We start from the raw sequence: 22792 nt of genomic DNA on the forward strand, positions 1-22792 counted from the left end.
GATCGGACACGTCGACTCTCCGAATTGCGAAGCTGGTGCGCGCAGGAGTGCGAATTGTGCAGAAGGCCACCCTAAGGCTCGGGAAGGTCCTATAGGAATCCATTTTGGGTTTCCTTATGTCGGTTTCATCCTTCTAAGTGTTAGAAGTCGATACCGCACACGCGAAACTCCAAAAGAGGACAGAAATAGGTTGAACTAAAACGAGGCGGGCACCACTTCTAAGGTTCTAAGATAGTCGCAGGAAGACCCCTAAGACTAGATCCTAACTCCTACGAGGAATACTAGACCTCACGAAAATTGAGGTCAACAAGCATCAATGGTGTTGCTCCATTGGTTTGTATTAAATAGATGCTACTTGATTTTTTACCTAATATAATAGTTTCCAACTCTATCCATCCTTCTTTAATCACATGTTCACCTTATTCTCAGTTTTGTTGCACTCAACATAGTTGGTAACAGTTCTTTTGTTTATGCATTGCAGAATTATATAGCAAAACAAAAAAAATAAAAATAAAAAAAATAAAAAAAGAAAGAATAAAACAAAAAGAAAACCCATATATCATAACCGGTCTAGTTGTTGTTTTAAAAAATGAAGTTTAAGTTTTCTTCTATTCCCTTGCACTCCCTCGTAATTTTGAGGCATTTCTCTATTATTTTCCATCGAATTTGTCCTTAGAAGTTATGACCTCATTTATCTTTAAAATTTTTTATCATGCTTACTTTTCACTAAATTTTCTAAGAACGTTAAGGTAGTCTTATCAATTTCACATCCACCAAATTACCTATCATTGACCGAACATTAGTTTTATTAATTCTAAACCTCATATCTTCCAAAATTTTCTCCATTTTTCAAACTTTTCACTTGCACTAAAATATGTCTCTTATATTTGGTAATATCATACTTAGAGGATTCTTTTGTGTGGATCATTGTAATCAATATAAAAGAAATTTTACTATAAACTGATTTTTGGTGGAAACCTATTATTGAAAGATTATCGTCGTTATTGGAAAAAATAGATGACATAGATGAAAAATCCTAACCATGGGCTGAAGGATGAAAGGACTGGGTGCTGAAGCAGGAAATTGAGGACATGATTTTTGTTCGAAAGGAATATTTGGATATTCTGGATTGTGAAATCTAGCTGTATATGTTTATGGTTTTATTTTTTTTAATTTTTTTCTTGATTTCTTATCGCCTTTGCTTTGATTGCCCAATGCAATTTTGGCTTTCATCAGTGTCCCCCGTCGTGCTTAGTCTTCATCAATTAACATAAAGTGCTACTAATTTCATTGCTTTTCATCATCGTTTTCGATCTCCAAACCATCAATAATCTATGTACTTGATGTTCTATTGTCATCTGAGCTTCGCTCATCATGATCAACGACATCAATCATACTACGTAGACATAAATAGCGCTATGTCATTTCTTACTCCATCCTTCATTATGTTTCTGATTTCAGTTAGCTTGTATTAACTTGAAAATTTCTTCTCTACCTGTTCTTTGTTGTCAACTCCGCTTAATAATCGCTTTTTTTTTTTGTTGACCTAAGTTTGCTAATTGCCTCTTGTCATCGATCAACTATTGTGATATGTTCTTATTATAGTCCCCTCTAGTTGTAGATCCCAAGTTTCACAACAACTTATATCTCTCTGAAATTGCTACAATCTTCTTTTCCTATGGCAGTAATTCTTCACTCGCATCAAGCTTGTCTTATAATTTTAGATTGTTTTTCACAACACTTTTGTAGTTCATATTTGTTCTTAGATTTGCACTAACATGCAATCTCATGGAAACATACCAAATTTTGATGTCAAAGACCACTAGTCAATTTGAAGAGGACAAGTAATTCGGGATACTCATAATGCTTGACTTATGTTAAAGTTTACTGATTAAGTTTACCTCACACAATTTGTCAAAGCATATTTTAATGAAAAATGAAGACTTGATTACTATCTAATGACATGAACAAAAAAAGTTGATCCAATATTTAAAGCATGGGATGTAATCAGTTCCCTACTTAGTTCATAGTTGTGGGACTTGATTGATCTATCAATTAGGGATGCGTGTATGTTCCTGACCAGTTGTAAGCGGATCTATGTTAGCGGGGCAGGAAGGGGACCCCGAACCGGTTCGATCAGGCTGGCCGGTCCTCTCTCTAGGGCTAGGTTTATCGCCACCACTTATAGCAACAAGGATAGTTTCCTCTATTTGTTTTTATTAAGTTTAGGTTATTTGTATATTATAAATATCTAGTTGTTTATTGTATCAAGGGTCTTTTGTTCATCTCAGTTTTTTGGAGCCTTTGCTTCTTTTGTGGTTCTTGAATTGGGGACGAGTTTGTATCTTCGACATTCGGTGGTGGCAACTGTTTCCCTTATTTGTTGGTGGTGATATTCTGGGCCACCTTCCTTCGTCAATCCATTAGGAGGTGATTTATGTATCCCGATCGGTTGTGAGAGTGGGAAATTCTTGTATGTTGTATCTTTTATTTGATTAATGCATCTCATCTTTGTTTTGACTGTTTTTTCTTCCTGTCTTGGATTTCTTTCTTGGTTGTTCTTGCTGAATCTCCTCCAAACTCCCCTATTGGTATCAGAGCTATCGCCTAAACCTAGTTCCATTTTAAGGCTATCAAAAACCTTCCAAACCTAAACCCACCAACCCTAGCCGAATCTTGACCTAGCCCTAATTCCCTCTTATTGATTTTTAAAATCAGCAACAACCCTAAATAATTTTCGTGCACCCTAAATCAGCCCCATGTATCCTCTTTCACCTCCTAAACTTAAACCCACCAAACCATAGCCAAATTTTGACATAACTCTAATTCTCCCTTGCTGATTTTAGAAAGGTTTTTATGGTATGCAACTATAAATATTTTTCTGCTTTGGTGTAGGCTAGTTTTCTTTTCTTAGATTTGATTATACTATCAAGTGCTCTTAATCAATAAATAATTCCTTTGTGGTCTTTATAGCCACTTCACAATTTTTTTCAATTCTAATCAATGCAAAATAATACTTACCTCTAATGTATATCTCCAAAACTGATGCTCATTGTACTCAATTAAATGTATTTTCAAGATTAATAAGAATATAAAATCCTTTTTTTTTATTTGCACCATCAAACTAGTATCAAATCAAATTAATTTTCTGACGACATCCTTTAGATAGAGGAAAATTAAAGGTTGACTTGGATCTTAAATAAATTGAAGATGCTCATCACATATGGTGCAAGGCCAATCATAGTTTATAGTTTATTTTTCTTGTGATGTTGCATAAGCTGTAAATATAAAAAAGAGAGCCATGATAATGTAAGCATTCCCGACAGAGAAACAGTAGAGGATGTAAACGCAGCTAGTGTTTACATGCTTGAATGCATTATCCATGACAACTTTTGAAAATTAGGATTACTGAACTCTAGCCCATATGAGAAATGTTGATAGTTAACATAAAGTTTGCAATTTACTAGAGAATTTAGGCCAGAATTTATGAAATAGCTTTATATCGGAGTTAACCCAAATAGCAACGGAAGTGCAAATATCATTTTTAAAATTCTAAAGGGATTAAGACAACGACATCTAAAAATAAGAAAACAACACACACAAAATTAAGGCGTAAGTCGGCAATTTGAGAGGATACAAGGGTTATGGAGGCATGTAGGTGGGCTGAGCAGGTGGATGGAGGAAGGCTACCGGTTGGATAATCGTACGGAGGGAGGAAGGCTGGCAGTTTGGGGTTGTTGCAGGGACTGATGATGGCAAGTGTTTTTCTGGTAGAGAGATTACAGCTTGGAGTAAGTCTTGTTGGAGTAAGTCTTGTAGTGGGGTTGCAACAGGGAGAAAGGCTGGTGGGTGGGTATGACATAGAGGAAGTCAGTAGAGGGGTTACGACAGGGAGGAAGGTTGGTATAAGGGTTACAACAAGAATTAAGGGAGCAACAGCAGGTAGGGCTGCAGGGAAGGGTTGACAGTAAACAGACGGAGGGGAGAGGGAAGGAAAAAAATGAAGGTAATTACCATCTCAGAGCATGATACAGCCAGAGCATCACTTGTCCTTGAATACAACCCTTAAGAAAGGAAAATGATGCCGACGACGGAAATTTCAATACTAAAACTGAAACCCTAACACACGGAAATTACATACATGTAGTAGAAGATAAGTGAGACCCCTCACAATTGCGCGACAGCCTTAACCCATGCTAGGGTCTACCGAGCCCTGCCTACCCTAGCTAAATTGGTTTAGTCCCAGGTGAGCCCATGAGCCCCGGGTCAGTCTCTCAGGATTGGGAGAGCTTCAACCTTATTCGTTGAAGCTTCTGCATGCCCATTGTTGGTGGAGCTATTGCCACCTCTAGGGACTGAAGACTCTTCGCTGCGGCCCTTAAAGCTCCTGGATCCTACTGATGACACTGTCATGGCTCCCAAAACACTGGAGTATTTTCCGCTTGTGAGCATACATTCTGATCGGTCAAACCATTTGGGGTCCACTACTAAACTGAATTGTGACTTCTTGTCTCATATTTTTTGCCGAATCCTCCCAAAGTAACCCACTGTTGACTCATTCTGATTTGAAGGAAGGGAAGGTATCGATCGTGATGACTTGAAATTCTCTCTATCGTGGTTGCCTCATGACTTGAATTGTCACCAAAATTGATCCCACCAATACTTCTCGGTTGGCAAGGGTAATGTGATCTCGGACTCTGTAAAAGGTTGAAGGATGATATGTTTTCCCTATTTGGTGGAGTAGGTGTTCCTGTACCCATCATGTCGAGCCTTACGATCATATAGCCACAATCACCTTGGTAAAGATGGGAGACATCCATTGGCACCACGTCAAACCATACGTGATTCTACAACTAGCTGCCAATCGAAACATTTTCTTGGCACTTGTCAACATTGGCCCTGTTCTCCTTCTGCAACCACATTAGAAAATACGGTCGGGAATGCCTCTGAGTCATGGGGCTCAATTTCTTCAACATCTGTGTAGCGCCACGCTCTTGTTGTTCCCTCAATTGATAATGAAACTGCATACCTTTTGGTTCACAATGCAACGAGTGTAGAATATGTTGTGGAAAAACCACTGTGGCTCCCACATATACTCAATTTGTAGGACCCGTCAAACAATAAACATCTCGTCCTTATCCAATAGAAGATGATAGACTCTGTTCTTCAGCCGCCTCTTCGTCTCTAACCTCGTCTACTTCACCTTGCTCGGTAAATGACATAACTGGGCTCATCGAGCAGCTAGAGGTAATGTGCCCAAATCCATGACATCTGGAACATTTTTTTTGTTGGGACAATAGTGAGTGTGCTACTCTTCTCAGGCTTTTTGGCACTTTGGGTGGCTTTATCATTATCCTAACCCAGTTTTCTCAACTCCCTGGGGAGTGCTCCTGCTGACGTCTCCAATTGTGGGTGGGCGTCTGACTGGTGGTGCTTGTCTGGTTTGTTTGTATTATCTCTCCACTTTCAAAGCTAAGATTTGTAAATCTCCAGTGACTAATAAGGTTGTAGCTACACAATGTTGTTGATAGCTGGCTTCAGGCTCTCTAGCTATCGGGCTATGTTAAGTTCCTCTAGCTCGACCAACTCACGCGTCATTTGCCACTTCTCAAGCTGAGCCGTGAACTCCTCAACTGCTAGGTTTTTCTGTTGCAGGTGGAGTCTCAGAAACATATATAGCGGTAATGTGGCGGTAGATATTTTCTCTGTATCTTCTTCCTCATCTTCTCCCATCTGGTAATTTTGTTACTGCCCTCTTTTTTTCTTTGCATCTGTAAATTTTTTAATTGAAGAGAAGCGCTCTTTTTCAACTTGATGACTGCAAGCTTCGCCCTTTTATCCTTTGACACTTCTTTGTACTCGAATATTATCTCAACTGATTGTATTCATTCGATGAAATCATCGGGATCAATATCACTATCGAATTTCGGTAAGTCCACCTTTCTTATGAAATTTCTTTGTCCTTCATATGTGTCTTCTCTATTGGCCTCCTATGATACTGAATTTTGAAACGTCATGGTCTGTCCTCATCATTGAAGTCCTCCCTTAGAGCAAAAATTTTTCTATGCGGACTCCTGACGTAGCTCTACGTGCGGCGCAGGATATTCCTGAGTTATTTTCAAGTTATTTCTATGTTATTTTCAATAATCCCGAAATAACCCAGAAATAACTCGCAGTCTTTATTTTTGGGTTATTTCAGGGTTATTTCAAGATTATTGAAAATAACCCAGAAATAACCTGAAAATAACTCAGGAATAACCTGCACCGCACGTAGAGGTACGTCAGGTGTCCGGATAGAAAATGCGCGCCTATGAAAGGGGCTTCAATTCTCATCTCTTTCTCATCTTAGAATCTCCCTATCACGTTCGAGGGTAATTTCCTCAGGGTCCCGTTATCAATCTTCGCGAGCCTTTGTTGTAGTCGACATATCTCTTTGTATTTCTCCTCGAGTAGGCTCGAGCATGTATCTCTTTGGTGGCATTAATAGGGCTTGGGTTTGTGGAATTTGACGAAGGTATTTGAGGGTAAGAAAGCAAAATTTTGGAGTGGAGATGGTTTAGGTATGGCGAATGCTATAAAACCCTAGGATAGGATTAGGATTAGATTAGCTCTGATATAAATTGATACTGGAGTTAATCCAAATAGCAACGAAAGTGTGAATATTATTTTTGAAATTCAAAAGTGATTGCAATCACATCTGAATACAGGAAAACAACGACACACAAAACTAGAGCATAGGTTGGATAGGTGGTGCTTCGGTTTGAGAGGAAGCAAGGGTTATGGAGGGTTGTAGGGGGGAGAAAGCAAGCAAGTAACCTGTTGAGTGGGTTGAGTAGGTTGATGGTGGAAGGTTGTCGGTTGGGTAGCCGTGGGGTGGGATGAAGGCTAGCAGCTTGGGGTTGTTGTTGGGATGGATGATGGCAGGTATGGGGGGAGTTACGATAGGGAGGAAGGTTGGTACGATAGGGAGGAGATATGGTAGTGGGGCTGAGGCAGGGCGAAAGGCTGGTAGAAGGGTTACGACGCGGAGGGAAGTCTGGTGGAGGGGTTACACCATATAATAGGAATGCTGGTAGAAGGGTTACAACAAGAATTAAGGGAGCGACAACAGGTAGGGGTGGTAGTAAGCAGACGGAGGGGAGAGAGAAGAAATATACAAAGGTAATCTCCACCTTAGAGTAGGATACAAGTCGAAGTACCATTTGTTCTTGGATACAACCTTTAACGAGGGAAAATGACGCCAATGGCATAAATCTAAGAAAATTAAAATCAAAACCATAACACATGGAAAATACATACATACGTGTGTGTGTATAAAATAATGATACATATAAATTGTGTGGAAAGACCCAAGCATGACACCCTTTCCCCACGATAACCACCACATACAAAATATTCCAGAAAGAGAGAAAATACAGAAAATTACATGAGAGACCTAAAGAAAAAAAACAAAAAAAGCCAAAATACGTATTATCACGTAGCTAGAGAGCGACCCAATTTTGCTTTGCCTTTGCCCCTAGTTCTAGGAATGGAGTCAGCTAATAAATTAGTAAGATGAGTGTCATTGACAGTAGTGGCCAAAGTATCATCCAATAACTTCTCGAGCTCGAGTTGGCCTCCAGTCTTCTTCTTCCTCCCGAAATAGACCTGTCATTCCTCATCCGAAGATTGACTCGCCTTATCAGTGGATTGGTCTAAAGTGTGTCGGACATGTATATGATGTTGAAGATTAGAAATAACTGATTGTTGTATCAACTGATTTTTTATTGGATCAAAGGAGCACTCTCATGTCTTGACATGTAAGTGAGCATTCTTTAATAACAGTGAGTGATATAAGCACTTTTGGATTAGTACTAGTAGTATGTGGAGATGTTTTAGGAGACTCTAGAGTACCATGCTCCAATCCAGCAGTTAGAATAGTGTTCAAAAGCAGGAGCATCCCGGGGTAAAACGGCTTGGGTGTGATGTTCGTCATCTGAAACAACAATAGAACTATGACTAAACATATTACAATGAGAGCAATAAGGATGGTGTGATTTTATTTCAACCTTTTGCCAATACCCATTGTTAGTGGTTCTAATCCGTACCTCATTCGGAACTGGTTGAGTGACATCCCTCTCAACTAACACACAAGCCACAAAGGGTCTGGTGACAGCAATCATAGGATTATCAACCTTAAGAGGCTTGCCGTAAGCAGTTGCTAAGGAGTAGAGAATTTTCATGTTGAAAATGTGTAATTTTAACCACGAAAACTTTATCCAAACAAGAATGATAGGGGACTCTGCTTTTGGATCAAAATTGACAGTTCATTTCAGAATTTTCATAAAATGGTTGTCAATCTTGATAACTTTTCGAGAAAATATACGAGTGTAATCGACATCATGAGATAGTTGAATAAATATATGTCGACCGTCAAGTAATTCAATTTTCCAACGGCCCAATAGCTTCAAAACCTTTTCTAATAATCTCAAGTTTTGAGTTTCCATAAGGAAATTTTCTCACGAGCAAAACGCCAAGAAGACGCAAAAGTATTGGTTTCAACTTCAGTGAGAATAAGAGCAGACTTCCCGTTTTTTTACCAAGTTTTTTAATAAAAGTGTGATCCCCACCACCTTCAAGGGCCTCGTGGAAGGATTGTGGAATATTGCAGGACTTGCCAATATGGAAACCAGGCTCTGAACCCGCGGACACAACACCTGCATAACTCTGCTCCATCTGAGTGCTCATCCGAGTGTAGCAGACGGAGTAGCCGAACAAATTGTTGTGTAGTGCGAAGGAGGAAACCGAGATGGTCTTAGAGAAGAAGAAAGTAGCGGCAGAAACAAAATTGTGGGAGGGACGGGAGGTGCTGTCGAGCAGAACCAATCACGACGTAGTTGACAAGCGGAAGTCGCAAGCACTGCACATGACGACGACACACGACGCAGCCAACGCGAGGATGCATACATACATACATACATACATGCATACATACATATATACATACATAAATTCATACATACATATATACATACATACATATATATATGTATGTATGCATACATACATTTTGCAAGGATGAAGGGAGCGATGATCATAGCAAAGCGAGATGATTTTTGAAAAAACCCAAGGGCTAATATATTAAAACGGAAAAGATATAGAAAGGTTGTATGAGAGGGGGTTGTATGAGAGGGTTTAAAAGAAAGCCCAACTCACACAATACAACACACACAAACCCACGTAAAGGCAGATACATAAATGTAAATAAAAAACTAAAAAACTACCAAATGACGCCAAAGTGTTAAGGACGTCCTACTTTAGTTCTCTCTCTGCCTCTAGTCCTCGGAAGTGAGCCGACTAACAAATTGGTAAGGTGAGTACCATGGTAAGGTGAGGTGAGTACCATTGCCCGGAGTAACCAAAGTATCATCCATCAGATTCCTGAGCTCAAGTAAGTCTTCATTCTTCTTCTTCCTCCTGGCTGTGTAGACCTATCATTCCTCATCCGATGATTGACTCGTCTGATCAGTAGATTCCAAACTTGGTTGGACAGGTGTGGGCTGTTGCTCATCATGATCCCTATGAGCTTGAGTAACATTAACATCTTGTTCTAGCTGATGAGACGGTAGTGAAGCAGTAGAAGTATTGTCACCTGTAATATCTGTGATAGGTTCTAGGACTGGTGGGGTCTGAAGAATCTCCCTCTCCCCCACGATGAGAGGTTCCAAAGACATGGGAGCTACAATATTGTGAGGGGACTGAATGGTTGTCATATTGCCCGTGAGAATAGTGACATCTTCATGGGTATCCTTTTGTACTTGGAGCTGATCAGGAGGGGATGAATTCACTGCCTCTGTCGGAGCACTGTGCTTTTTTGATCTGAGGTGAGGTTGTAGATGGTCGCATTGAGAACTGGAGTGGCCGAACATATGACAGTTTGAACAATACGAAGGAAAATGCTCAATCATTATCTTTTGCCAATATTCATGGTGCTGTGTGCCCAACCAAATTTCCTCAGAAGCGGATGAAGTGATGTCTCGTTCAACAATTACTCTGGTTTCAGATGGACGAGAAAGATTGAAAGTAGGAATGTCCGTTTTGAGTGGTTTACCATAAGCTGAGGCATAAGAATACATAATAGAGTATAAAACTTTTTAAGTAATGAAATTTCAGACCAGAGAGGCGAATCCAAATCGGAATGATTGGTGGTTCCGTCTGTGGGTCAAAATCCACAGACTATTTCAGAATTTTCATTACTTTGTTATCAATCCAAATTATCATGCTCGCAAATAAGTGCGTGTAATCCTTTTCATTATTTAGTTGTTTAAGAATGTGGCGTTCATCTAACAATCCAATTTTCCACTTCCCACAAGGTGCATAAGCTCAAATTCTCTGCGAATCAGCTCCATTTGGGGTGACCATACTGAAATTTCTCGACCAAATTCAGTCGACAAGAGGAAGCAAGTTGAATACTTTCAGCTTCAGTAAAAAAGATGACAGACTTCCCATTTTTCATACCAAGTTTTTTTTGCCCTTCGCCCACTCAAACGAAGGAGGGAAAGAAGCATGATTTAGGTGTACCGGAGGTGTGGGCACTCGCAAGGGCAGCAACATACAATCTGTCTGAAACCATTCCCGATAGAGGGAGGAGCAGCGTTAAGAATCGTGAAGACAGCGAAGCAGAGAGCAACCTCCGAAACCAACGGGAGAAAACCGAAAGCCCCTGCAACAGCTCGAGCCTGAGGACTGATTTGCTCAAACAGCGGTTTCAGATTGCGTGGGAAGCTGGAAACTGGAAGCTGGAAAGTGCTGCGACCAGTACCGAGCGCGACAACTGAGCCCGACGCACGAGCAGTAGCGATGCACTTTGACAGCAGCGACAACAGCGAAAATAACGGAAATGGTGAAATCGAAAGAGCAGATCTTGATTGACGAAGGGCTATAGTGGAATAATAACTAGGTATCGCCATGGCGAAACCCTAGCAGAGCGCAAGCGTGAGCGGGAGCGCCATCTATTAATACCTGATATATATATAAGAGACCCCTCCCCATTGGGCGGGGCAGCCCTAACCGAAGCCAGGGACAGCCAGCTGGCCCCTGCTACCCTTGCTGAATAGGTCCAGTTTCCTTCAGCCGATTCAGACCCATGTGAGCCCTGTGAGCCTTGAGTCATGGCTCCTCATTAGGTTCAATGTTTGCAAGTGAGTGCAATCTCAAAGTTAGAATAATACACATGGTTTAACTTGAATATTTTGTGTTTTTTTTTTTTTTGTTGAACAGATGGGAATATTTTTATAAGGATGATTTATGAACATACCCGTTAATTCCTATATATTTATATATTTGACACCTAAACTTCAATTTTTACATTTAAGTCACCTTACCTATGCGTGAAACTATGCATTTCACTTTTTAAAAGTTAAAATAGTGGTATTCTTTATGTGATATAAAATATTTGGGTGGAATAAATATAAAATGTTAAGTTCAGGTGTTAGATGTGTAAATTCATAGGAATTGTGTGGTATGCATATAAATGCTCTATTTTATAATTATTTTATTGCAGAATTTTTGTACATGTGAACAATAGCATTATGATTTATTCATCTTCTTTAAATTACAGGCACTACAGAGGACCCTTGAGTTTGAGGAAGAGTTAGCTGACAAATTTGGAGGAAACAAAACTTCTCGAGAAAAAGATTTTGGAAATGATGAAGAATTGGATGAGGCTAAAAATAAGAACCAAATTGTCTCGGATATCAGGAGAAAATATGAAAAAAAGCTCGCCATGCATGATGGAGGTGGAATGGAGCTAGTATGTACCAAATATTTTCATATTTGGGCTAGTTTTGATTTTAGTTTGTCTGATTTTTCTCATTTTGTGTACTGATTAGAAGGACAAGAATAAAGACTCTTTCGTGCCTGGTGCCGGGGTTAGTTGTTTTTAATAATTCTTGCATTTTCCTTGGTCCTTGTCTATACATATTACATACATTACAGAATAATATCTTCATATATTTGTGACTTTACAGTTTAACTTCCACGGTATAATTTCCTCCTGTTTTGAGCCGCATTTAGCTGTTTATGTGGAACTTGAGGAGAAGACCCTTATGGAGCATCTGGAGAAACTTGTTCAGGTAACCTTGAGAAATAAGAAAAAATTAATCTGGAGCTATGCTATTTTGCCTTATTACAGTTTTTAATAATAGGAAGAAACTTGGGAAACTGAAGAGGGAAGTCAGACAAACATTCTATCAAGTAGCATGCAGGTAAAGTTTTCTGGTGTAATTGCTACAAATTTCTTTTTCTAGAGGTAAAAGTCAAAATGATCCTTGAACTATGTCAATTTAGTATGCATTAGAGTAATGTTAAGTGGGATGGCCATTTTAATGCGTTTTTTTCGGTGAAATTAATCTATAAGCCAAAATAAAAATAGTCAAACTTAGATTATGAATTTTTATATTGCTGTGCAAACTCTTTGATATTGGAGAAATTATCTGGTTCCAAAAGGGTTTGTATTGTGTTTTGATCAGTAAAATTTGAAATATTTTATTTCTTAGAAGAAATTTGGACTTAAAAATGCTAAATTAGTCGAGTTTTTGCAATTGTGTCCTTAAGTATCGTGTCAGGATTAAGGTAAACTGGTTGATATTTTGGGCAGAGTCTGTCATTATACATAAAATGCATGTTAAAGTTGATGGATTGTAATCATATAAAGGATGAGCATGCCACTTCCAAAGAATTTTGGTGAGATTTAGCAAGATTAAATAATAACTTTTCTCTGCTTAACAAGCTGATTACTTATTTAAGATTGACCATCTTTGTTTTTTTTTATTCCTCTTTGAGAGATTTTCTAAATTTAGAATTACATGGTGCATGTGTTACTAGATATTTTTAGTAAAAACAATGTCTTGACCTGGCTCGGGGGTTTGAAATTTTCAACGCGGGGACAAACAGTTGCACAATGAATTCAATTTTAATTACTATTGACAATTGTCAAAATTAATTTTTCATTCCTTGAAAGAGTTGCTAACTAATAAATTTAAATCATCTTAAAAGTAAAGTAGTTATGAGTGTAATTATCTTTTTATAGTTTTGCCACATCTTTTGTAAACGTTTTCTCGTCTTTCACTTATTCTATTGCCTAAGACTTAGATCTATGAAAAAATTAGTTTAAATTATTGTGGATTATTAACGGCTTAGTGAATACTCTTGCATCTAAAATTACAATATTGTAACAGGAAATAAAGCAACATGATTTTTGGTAGATACAATGTATCATTATTAAATCATCTTACAATTTTTAATTCCAAATGACTATCAAGAAAACTCTTCACTTTCAATTATGCCATACGATTTTTAATCTTATTGACATCAATTTATAGATTATATATATTATAGGAGCACCATCTAATATGAGAAATTTAGTGGTGCTTCCCAGGTCATATTTTGTCATCTAGTCTGATCTTTAATCAAATATAATGTGCATGTCTAGGGAGGAAACTAATATGCATATTTTCCCTAATTAGATCACGTTCGAAAAGCGTAGAAAAATGATCAGTTTTTCTGGCATTGCTGCAGGATCAGCTTTTCAAGCTTTCAATAGTCCAGTTTCTTTTTATTTATGAATTTTATTTATCCTCTTGGATAAAATTAAGTTTGAATTTGAATATTTTGTATTAGGTAGGATTGGATTTGAAATCAAAATATTTGACATCTTTTAACCCTATTTTCATAAATAGCATCCAATGCTTTGTGGTTGATTATTATTTGATAAATAGAAACTATTTTGTGTGGTCAATTGAATGCTCTCTCGAAATGCACTTGGCATGCTCTAAGTTGTGTACACAGTTTCTTCCTCTTTCACCTCCATCATAAACATTCACATATTCGACTTATTCTCTTTGACTTGAAACTTGGACATACATTATTTATTCATTTATTATGGAGGTTAGTTTTTATATACTATGTATGCAGGTATTCTTAATAATACGGAGAAGCTTAAAACGGTGCAGTGCATTGACCAAGAATCAAACACTGTTTAGCTTGTTCGAGGTAATACCTTAGTAGATGTAGATTGGTTGTTCTAGCTTTTACCATTGTTTTCTTATCAATTCTGCTTAACTAAAAGTTGGTTAAACTTTTTTGCAATGATTATAGGGTCATTTATATACATCATACACAATTCTTATGTATTTACATATCAACTCTTAAACACTCGTATTTACATGCATACCACTCAAATCTTTAACATCACATTAAAAGTTCCCATAATTTTATTTCGACCATATAATTATTAAAACATGGCCACTCATCTAGAACTGTTTTTGAAAGTTTGGATGATAGATGGAATATTGGGTTTGATGATGCTTCAACATTCATGTCTAGGAATGCTTTCAAGCGGCTCATTGAGGGCTTCACATTTACTTATAATTTAGTGGATAAAAGATTTTAGCTTATTTTTCTCGAAGTGGCAGAAATAAGAAACATATATTTTTTCTAGATTTCAAGCTAAACACAATAGCTCTCCTGATTACTCAGAGGCTATTTAGATTTGAATGAGGGCCTGTTACAATTTGGATAGATGTAAATCTCTTAACTTACCATGTTATTTTGATCCAAGTATTCTTTTTCTTTGTTGTATAAGAAATAATTCCTCTAAAAAGTTGCTCTATTCATTAATGACTTGGGCTTATATAATAAATCCCTAAACTTCTTCCACATTTTCTATTTACTAATAGGATCCTAAATCAGACACAAATCTCGACCTCTCCCTCAAGATGGGCAAAAGATATCTAGTAAGCCCATGTTGTCACATAACCTAGCCAAATCTAATAAGCTAAGCCCTTTGGTGAGGCAGTCAACCAATTTGATGCGGGGCGTGACTGGGCTGAACCAGTTGGTTTAGCAACATGGATGGGACCGGTCCAGCAGGAAGGGTGGCCCGACTAGTGCTCTAGGGTAGAGGCTGCCCCCTCTCCCTCTTGGTTTTTATAAATATGTTTGTTTGTTGTCTTAGGGTTAGTTTTTGTCTTTTTGAGTTCAGATTTTTGTCTAGCTTTCCATCAGCGGTTGTTTTCCTTTCTAAGATTGTATCTGAAGGCGATGAGGTATTCTGGTTGTAACTTATCTGAGGTGGTGATCTTCTTAATGGATTCGAGAGGTGCTCCAGCTGTAACTCGGTCGCGTGAGTATGGTTTTCACGCACTTATTATTTTTTCTGCTTGTTGCTTGCTTCTCTGTTGTCACCCTCCTACTATCCAAGTTGTAATTGCCTAAACACCCCGTATCTCCTTCCCTGTTGGCCGCATCCCCTCTTCCCTCTCCACCTTCGGGCTTTGATTCCTCTAGTCTCCCAACCTGCAATCGCAAAACCCTTTGTAACTCATTCCTTGCTAGCTGCACCTCTCCTCCCTCTCCATCAGCCATCGTGAATCACCTTTCCTCGCAGCTGGTGATTGCACTATCCCATTACCTTAGTCTCTACTCATCACAAGTTTATTGTCCTCTCCACCTACTGCCTTGAGCCCTCACAACCCAACCTGCTACCGTAATACCACCTCCAACCTTTCTGCTCCAGACACTACCTTCTACCTATCTTTCAGTGTCGTCACCACCCCCTTTCAACTCCCATTGCTTTCTACCTATCTTCCAATGTCGTCACCGTCCCCTTTTCAACCCTACTACTGGACCCACAACCCTCCAACCTGCATCCACCTCCTTCGCCTTCGCCTTAGGTGTCTTTTATGTTTGGTTTTATTTATTTCTTGTTTTTGAAGAGTCGTCATTGTAACCAATTTCAATTTCAGCAATAATATTTGCATTTTTTTTGTGGTTTGGGTTAGCTACCGTATCACACTTGCTCTAGTGGCTACATGACTTAGCTTCTGTAGCTCGTTATTCAACTTTTACTTGATGAAGAACCTATCAATCTCCACATTTTTGGTTGTATCGTGTTGCACCGGGTTGTTGGCAATGTTGATTGCTGGCTTGTTGTCGCACCACAACTTCATTTGAGCTCCTTGGTCCATCTTGAGCTTTACCAACAAGGCTCTCAGCCACATCATCTCGGCAACTCCTAAGGTCATGGCCCTGTACTCGGCCTCTAATGTTGACCTCACTACTTTCAACTGTTTCTTGCTATTCCAAGAGACCAATTTGGCCCTACAAACATGCATGTAGTAGCTCACTACGCTCACTGCAAATGAGATGTTGGAATGAGTGTGAATCGGATAAATCAGACGGTCCACCAATCTCTGGTGCCCTTCGCAATCAACTGGTTCTCTTGCCTCTGCACTCACTTTGGTCTTCTGATTAATTAGAGAGACTGCAGGCTTGCATCCCAGCATGTCTGTTTCCGTGTGAAGATCCAGTACATACTTCCTTTGAGACAAAACTATCCCCTCTGGTCCACAGGCTATCTCAATCCCAAGAAAGTATCTAAATTGTTCAAGGCCTTTTATCTCAAATTTTATACTTGATCTTACCTTTGACCGAGCAATCTCTACCTCATCATGATCAGTGACAATCATGTCATCAACGTACACAACAACTATAGTGGTGTGATCTCCATTTTGTCTAGAGAACACCATATGTTTGGTATTGATTTGTTGATATCTCATGCCCACCATTGTCTTTCTAAACTTGTCAAACTAAGTTTGAGGAGTCTGCTTCAAGTTATAAAACGACTTCTTGAGTCTGCACACCACGCCCACTGTCTAACATGTGTCGAATCCGGGCGGTATCTCTATATCACCTCCTCTAATAACTCACTATGAAGAAACACATTCTTCACATCGAGTTGGTGTAACATCCACCCACTATTCGCTACTAGAGAAACTAGTGATTTCGTTGTGCTCATCTTTGCTACTAGTACAAAGGTTTCGTCATAGTCAATGTTATATGTTCGACTGTACCATTTTGCCACTAATCGTGCCTTGTAACGCTGCACTTTCTCTTCTGAATTTTGTTTCACTACGGAGATCGCTTGCACCCATCAACTCTTTTCCCGCTGGTAGTGACAGTATCTTCCATGTTCGGTTTCTATAGAGAGCTTAAAGCTATTAATACATGGTCGCTTTCCACTTGGGACCCTCCTTAGATACCTGCAAGCACTTGAGTACAGAGACAATGTCCAAAGCTGCTATGAATGCTTCATTTACAGGTGATATTTTAGAGTATGAGACATCTGAGCAATGTTATGTGGGAAACAAAAACAATCAGGAGGATGTCCCGCATTTTTGTGAGATGTCCTCCTTAAAATCATAGGCGTGGAAGAAGAAAGAGGAATCATATCACTTGTGCAATCTGAGCATGAGATAGATGGTGTAGGTGTTTCAAGAGTTGGGGTAGACTGGGACAAGAGAATTGCTGGCACGAGTGGTACTGCAAACATTGTTCCCTCATTTTGCTTTCTCTTGTATACGCATTCAGCTCCCTTGAAACCGAATCCCACCACCTTCAGGTTCAATTTCCTCATGCTCCAACTCCTCATTTTCTAGCTCCTTAGCCGATTCATCTCACATCAAAAGCAAAACATCGCTCCCACATGTACCAATCTCTCACCATCACCACTCTCTCCCTCTCGGCTCATACCTCCAATATCTGGTGAGTCACTTTCAGTAGTACAGTTTGAATTCTTTAAAAGTTACATTCATGCTCACAAGCAGTCTCTTCTCTATCGTTAGAGCCCAATATGACGAGGTATCATAATAACTCACGAAAACATACACAACTTTGGAATCCAGCTTCCTTACTGATTGTTTTGTTATTCTTCACAAAATATACACAACCAATTACCTTCAGTGGGAGGATTCACTATTAACTTTTTTCAACATTTGACAAGGAGACTTCTAATATAATACTTTCGAGGGTATTCTGTTGATCGATCGAGCAACTGTCAAAACTTCTTGCCCCACAAGTGTTTTAGGACATTCATCGTGATCATCATGCTTCGAGCTACATCTGGAAGGTGTCTACTCTACCTTTTTGCAATTTTGTTTTGTGCTCCTGCATTGATATATGGTTTGATGTTGTATGCCTTGGGTTGATAAGTATTCCCCAAACGCCTTATCGGTATACCCTGTCTCATTATCATGCATTAATATCTTCACTACTGCATCATATTGAGTACGGATTGTCTCATGGAAATCTTTAAAGCAAGTAAATACATTACTCTTATTTTTCATCAAATACAACCAAGTAACAATAGAAAAACAATCAATAAAAGTTACAAATTATAGATAATCATTCATCGAATTTGTAGAACAATATCTCTAAACATCAGGATGTAGCAAATCAAAAATACAAGTGCTTCTATTCCCATAACTGATATAAGATCTCCAAGTAAGCTTGCCAAAGTCACAAGTATCACATGCAAGTTTTTGTTTATTGTCTTTTCATACAGAGATGGATACTATTTACTCAATAAATTAAAACAAGAGTGTCTCACGTGTCTGTTATGTAGCACAACACAACCTTCAAACTTCTCCCAGATCCTTCTGCTCCATCACTCTCCATCATGGATTTCAACGCCGAGTCTATCATCCCTCTATCTAAGTACCAAAGTCTACCATGTCATGTTCCAGTCTCAAGTGTTCGACCCATCCCTTTCTTTTGAAAGATCACCATATGAATATCAAATGTTCGCTGGAAAGAAAGAAGCATGTAAAACATTGAACAAAGTCATAGAATTAATACACCTCATCGTACACTTATCAACTATAGACTGTGTTTTGCTATCAATAGTTTGGATGTTCTTTGGAACTGCTAGTTGAGTATAGGAAGATAACCCTATAGCAGTACCCATCACATGTCGAGACGGACTAGAATTTATTATCTATTCTGGTGATCTTGTTATAGAAATAGCGATAAGAGCATGTGTATCATGAGTACTTTTGTCAGGTGAGCATAAGTAGCAAAGATAGCTCCTTGATGATGACAAGGTGGATACATCCTCAGACCCATCACTTGTTGCTTTCTGCTTTCTCTTTAATATCTTCAGAAACTCACGATCCTTATCGATAAAGACCACATTTGTCTCTCTCTCGTCCTCTGCTACCATCAGATTTGCCTGGTTGCCCCCTTTTCCACCTCTTCGACCACCACAACCATGAAAACGCAGTCTCTGCATCGTCCACTCCTAGCTATCTCTCTCTCTCTCCTTTGGTGGCTTAGGGCAAACCATGCTTAGATGACCTACTTCACCACAATTGTAACACTTGCGAGTCTCTTCCTGGACAACTGTCGTACTTAAGCTTGAGGCAACCAAAGTTGATCACGTAAATGGAGGTAGCCTCATGCGACACTCCTCCTTTATCATCACAGTGATGGCTTCATCTAGTGATAGGATCTTCACATGGGTTAAGAGGATTGATCTCCTCTGATCAAAGACCGGGTTCACATAAGCCAGATATTGTATAGTCCTCACTGTGCAAATATCTCCCCATTTTTGCACCCCGAATCACCATAGCTTGACATCGGTGAGAAGTGATCAAGATCTACTCATAGCCGCTCCAGATCTATGGAGTACTCTTGAATCGATCTATCACCCTGTACCTTGCCTTTATCTCACGCTGAATCTAGTTCTCAGCCGCAACATAGATTCTTTTCAGCTTTGCCCAAATGTCCCTCAACTTTTGAATTCTATCTACTGATGAGACAATCGATGGAACCATCGAGTTGAGCAGTTATGTGTGAAGCAAGGCATGTGTGGTCCTGTAGTCATTCCCATTAACACTGTCACTCTTTAGCTCAACTCCTGTTAGATGTCTCTAGTCTCTTCCCTATCAAAGCATCTTCAATCCAACGCGACCAACTCAAATATGTGGTCGGTCCATCTAGCTTCAGATCCATAGGGAGTTTTAGTTTCTCCTACGTCGAAGCACATGTTAAAGTGGTGGCTCCCGTCGAGACGCTAGCTCACTATATGAGCCAGATCAAGACCTTCAGAACTTCAGGATATATCTTTCCCGAAAGCTCCAGTCATTTATCTCCCGCACTATCTTCATCTCCTGATATCCTCAATCAGAAGGGCCCAAGTTTAGATCACACAGATCATATGTCACTTCCTCTTCTTGCCCCTATCTTGATCTATCTTATCATCAAGATCGAGATCCTACTCATATCAACGCTTTCCTCGAGATTCGTGGGGCACCCCCCCCCCCCCCCCCCCCCCCCGCTCCCTTCAACCAGTGGACAAGTTCTTGTGATTTGGCGGCCGAGAAGTGAGGAGCGGTGGTAATGTAGCGATGGATAGGGTTAAGGTTTAGCTTTGATACCACAAGAAATAATTTTTCTAAAATTTATTTTATGCATTAATGGCTTGAATTTAGTCTTAGGGTCCGTTTGGGACAGTTTATTTGGTGCGGTGGCGTTTTGAAAACGCACCTGGCCTGTTTGGGTCAACTGTGTTTTGGCAGCTTATGCGTTTTCAAAACGCCAAAAACGGCGTTTTCAAACCGCACCTATTTAGGTGCGGTGTGAACTTTCTGACAGTGGTCAGACTTTTCCAAAATTATAAAAATTTGTAATAGTCATCGCACCTAACTTATCAGCAAATTATTTTTAATCAGTTTATCAACAGATTATTCAATAAGCTGCAGCTGCCCCAAACAAACCCTTATTCTATATTTTCTTATTTATTATTCACCAATAGGACTCTAGATACAAATCTCAGCTGTTGGTTTTGTAATTGTTTATATATATGTATATATATATATATATATTATATATATATATATATATATATATATATTATTTATGATTTTAACTTGCATTTGTCCTTTGTGATCAGGTATTCCGAAAAATTCTCAAAGCATATGCAACAAAATTATATGCTAAACTACCCAAAGGAGGTATTGGTATTGTTGCAGCTGCTACTGGCATGGATGTGCAGATAAAGGTTTTCTTACAACTTCTTTCCATTATCTCTGTTCAATTTTACTTGCTAAATTGTGCTGGTAATACACTTCTGGACTGAGCTCCTATAACTTTGTTGTATCTTCAGATGTCTGACAGAGATGAGAGAATGATATGCTATATAGTTGATACAGCAGAGTACTGCCACAAGACGGTGAGTCGACCAAAAATTCTGAGAATAATTAATTCTAAGAAATTCAAGGGCACTGCAATGATTATCATCAGCAGCACTGTGTGATATGCATACATACCTATATATAAGGGTGGCAAATCGGGTTTGTGAGTCGGGTTTAGGTGTGACTCATATTTTTTTCCAATTCAAAACTATTTGACCCAAAACCAACCCGAATATTAAATAAATTAGAAAATCTAACCCGAACCTGGTCCACCTTCAACCTATTGACCCAAACTCGACACGTATAATATATTTAACATAAGGCATAACAACTATTCTAAGATGATTTCGAGTCAATCTTGGGTCAATTTTGAGTTGTCGGGTTGATTTTGAATTGATTTTTTGTGAGTGGCTTAGTTTCGGGTTGAGAGATCAACGCAATCCCGACTCAGAATATTAAGCAATTTAGGATTCTTAATCCAAACCACCCAAAAATTATCCGGATCAGCGAATTTTTTGAGTTGAGTTCAGATTGGGTTGGCGTGTTGGGTCAAAGTTTATATATATACTTTTTGTTTTTCATCCTTGACGTGTTGAGTAAATATGGTCTCTTCATGAATTACAGTCCGGCGAGCTTGCAGAAAATGTCTCGAAGCTCATTGAATCTCAATATGCAGACAAGGTGGACATGTCTGAAGTTCAGGTGTTTATTTTTTTCCAATCAAACAAGTTAGACTATCAAATAACTTTTTAGTCATATTCATCAATGATTGCGTTCTCTGCAGGATGAGTATTCTGCAGTTATAACAAAAGCTTTGTTGACATTAGTACATGGTATTGAAACTAAGTTTGATGCTGAAATGGTTGCAATGACACGTGTTCCATGGGCTAGCCTTGAAAGCGTTGGTGATCAATCAGAGTAAAGATTTCTACCTATTGTTCATCTTCTTTTTCTTTGTAACAGAAAGCATAACGAATGGTATTAGTTAGGGTTCTCAGATTCATTAAAGTTTAACCGCCCAATCCGATCTTTTTTTGGTATCCCAAATGGACATGAGCATTGGTGACCAATCGGAGTAAAGATATCTCCATTTTGTTTGTCTTCTTTCTTAGTGTAACTAACACAGTGATTCCTTCCAGAAGTACGGATGGGATTGGTCCCGCTACCAGAAGTAGCGGTCTAATTGACGGACCGGTTCCGCATCCCTAGACCTTATGGTTGGGTGCCCTCATTAGGGCCCTATTTTAACTTATTAGGCTATTAGTTATGTATAATAAGAGGATTTTATTGGGTTTATTTGTTAATCATTGTAACTCCTATTTAAACACACATGTTGATTGAAATAGTGTTTTTTGGCTTTTTCTTAATTCAATTTGATATTAGAGTCAAACCATAGCCGTCTTTGCCTTTCTCTCTTCTACCTGCATCCTTTCTCTTCTACCCGCATTGTGTGGGGGGTACACTAGCAACACATCATGCGTTCTGTGTGGGAGACTCCCGCTGTCCTCTAGTATGTCCAGGACGTCGTCACAGCCTCCTTTTTAGGCCGTTGCCGCTGCACCTCTCGTTGATCGACCGTTGTACGAAGAGATTTTGTTCGCTGATTGAAAGGGGCTCGTAGGGGTAGGGGGAGTGCGATACCCCACGGATCCCAAGAAGGGGAATGATATGAAGAGGATTCCAATCTTGATGATGAGATAGATCAAAATCAGGCCTAAAGGAGGAAGGTATTTGTTCATGGTGTGTATGACTGTCGGCGTTTAAAAAGGGGGGAGTTACGT

The 22792-nt window shown here is 39.1% G+C and overlaps 1 protein-coding gene across 1 annotated transcript in view; it reads left to right on the forward strand.

The window, feature by feature from the left end:
* Positions 1–22792, forward strand: part of LOC110029433 (vacuolar protein sorting-associated protein 53 A) — a gene marked incomplete at its 5' end in the record, with an annotated part of 58485 nt that overhangs the window by 6975 nt on the left and 28718 nt on the right. The window contains 9 exon segments of the mRNA XM_020731731.1: positions 11600–11791; positions 11871–11909; positions 12009–12113; positions 12186–12245; positions 13954–14031; positions 20771–20878; positions 20984–21049; positions 21636–21713; positions 21796–21929. Coding sequence (XP_020587390.1) covers positions 11600–11791; positions 11871–11909; positions 12009–12113; positions 12186–12245; positions 13954–14031; positions 20771–20878; positions 20984–21049; positions 21636–21713; positions 21796–21929 — 860 coding nt within the window.

Source organism: Phalaenopsis equestris, unplaced genomic scaffold, assembly GCF_001263595.1.
Source record: "Phalaenopsis equestris unplaced genomic scaffold, ASM126359v1 Scaffold000572, whole genome shotgun sequence".
Taxonomy (NCBI): domain Eukaryota; kingdom Viridiplantae; phylum Streptophyta; class Magnoliopsida; order Asparagales; family Orchidaceae; genus Phalaenopsis; species Phalaenopsis equestris.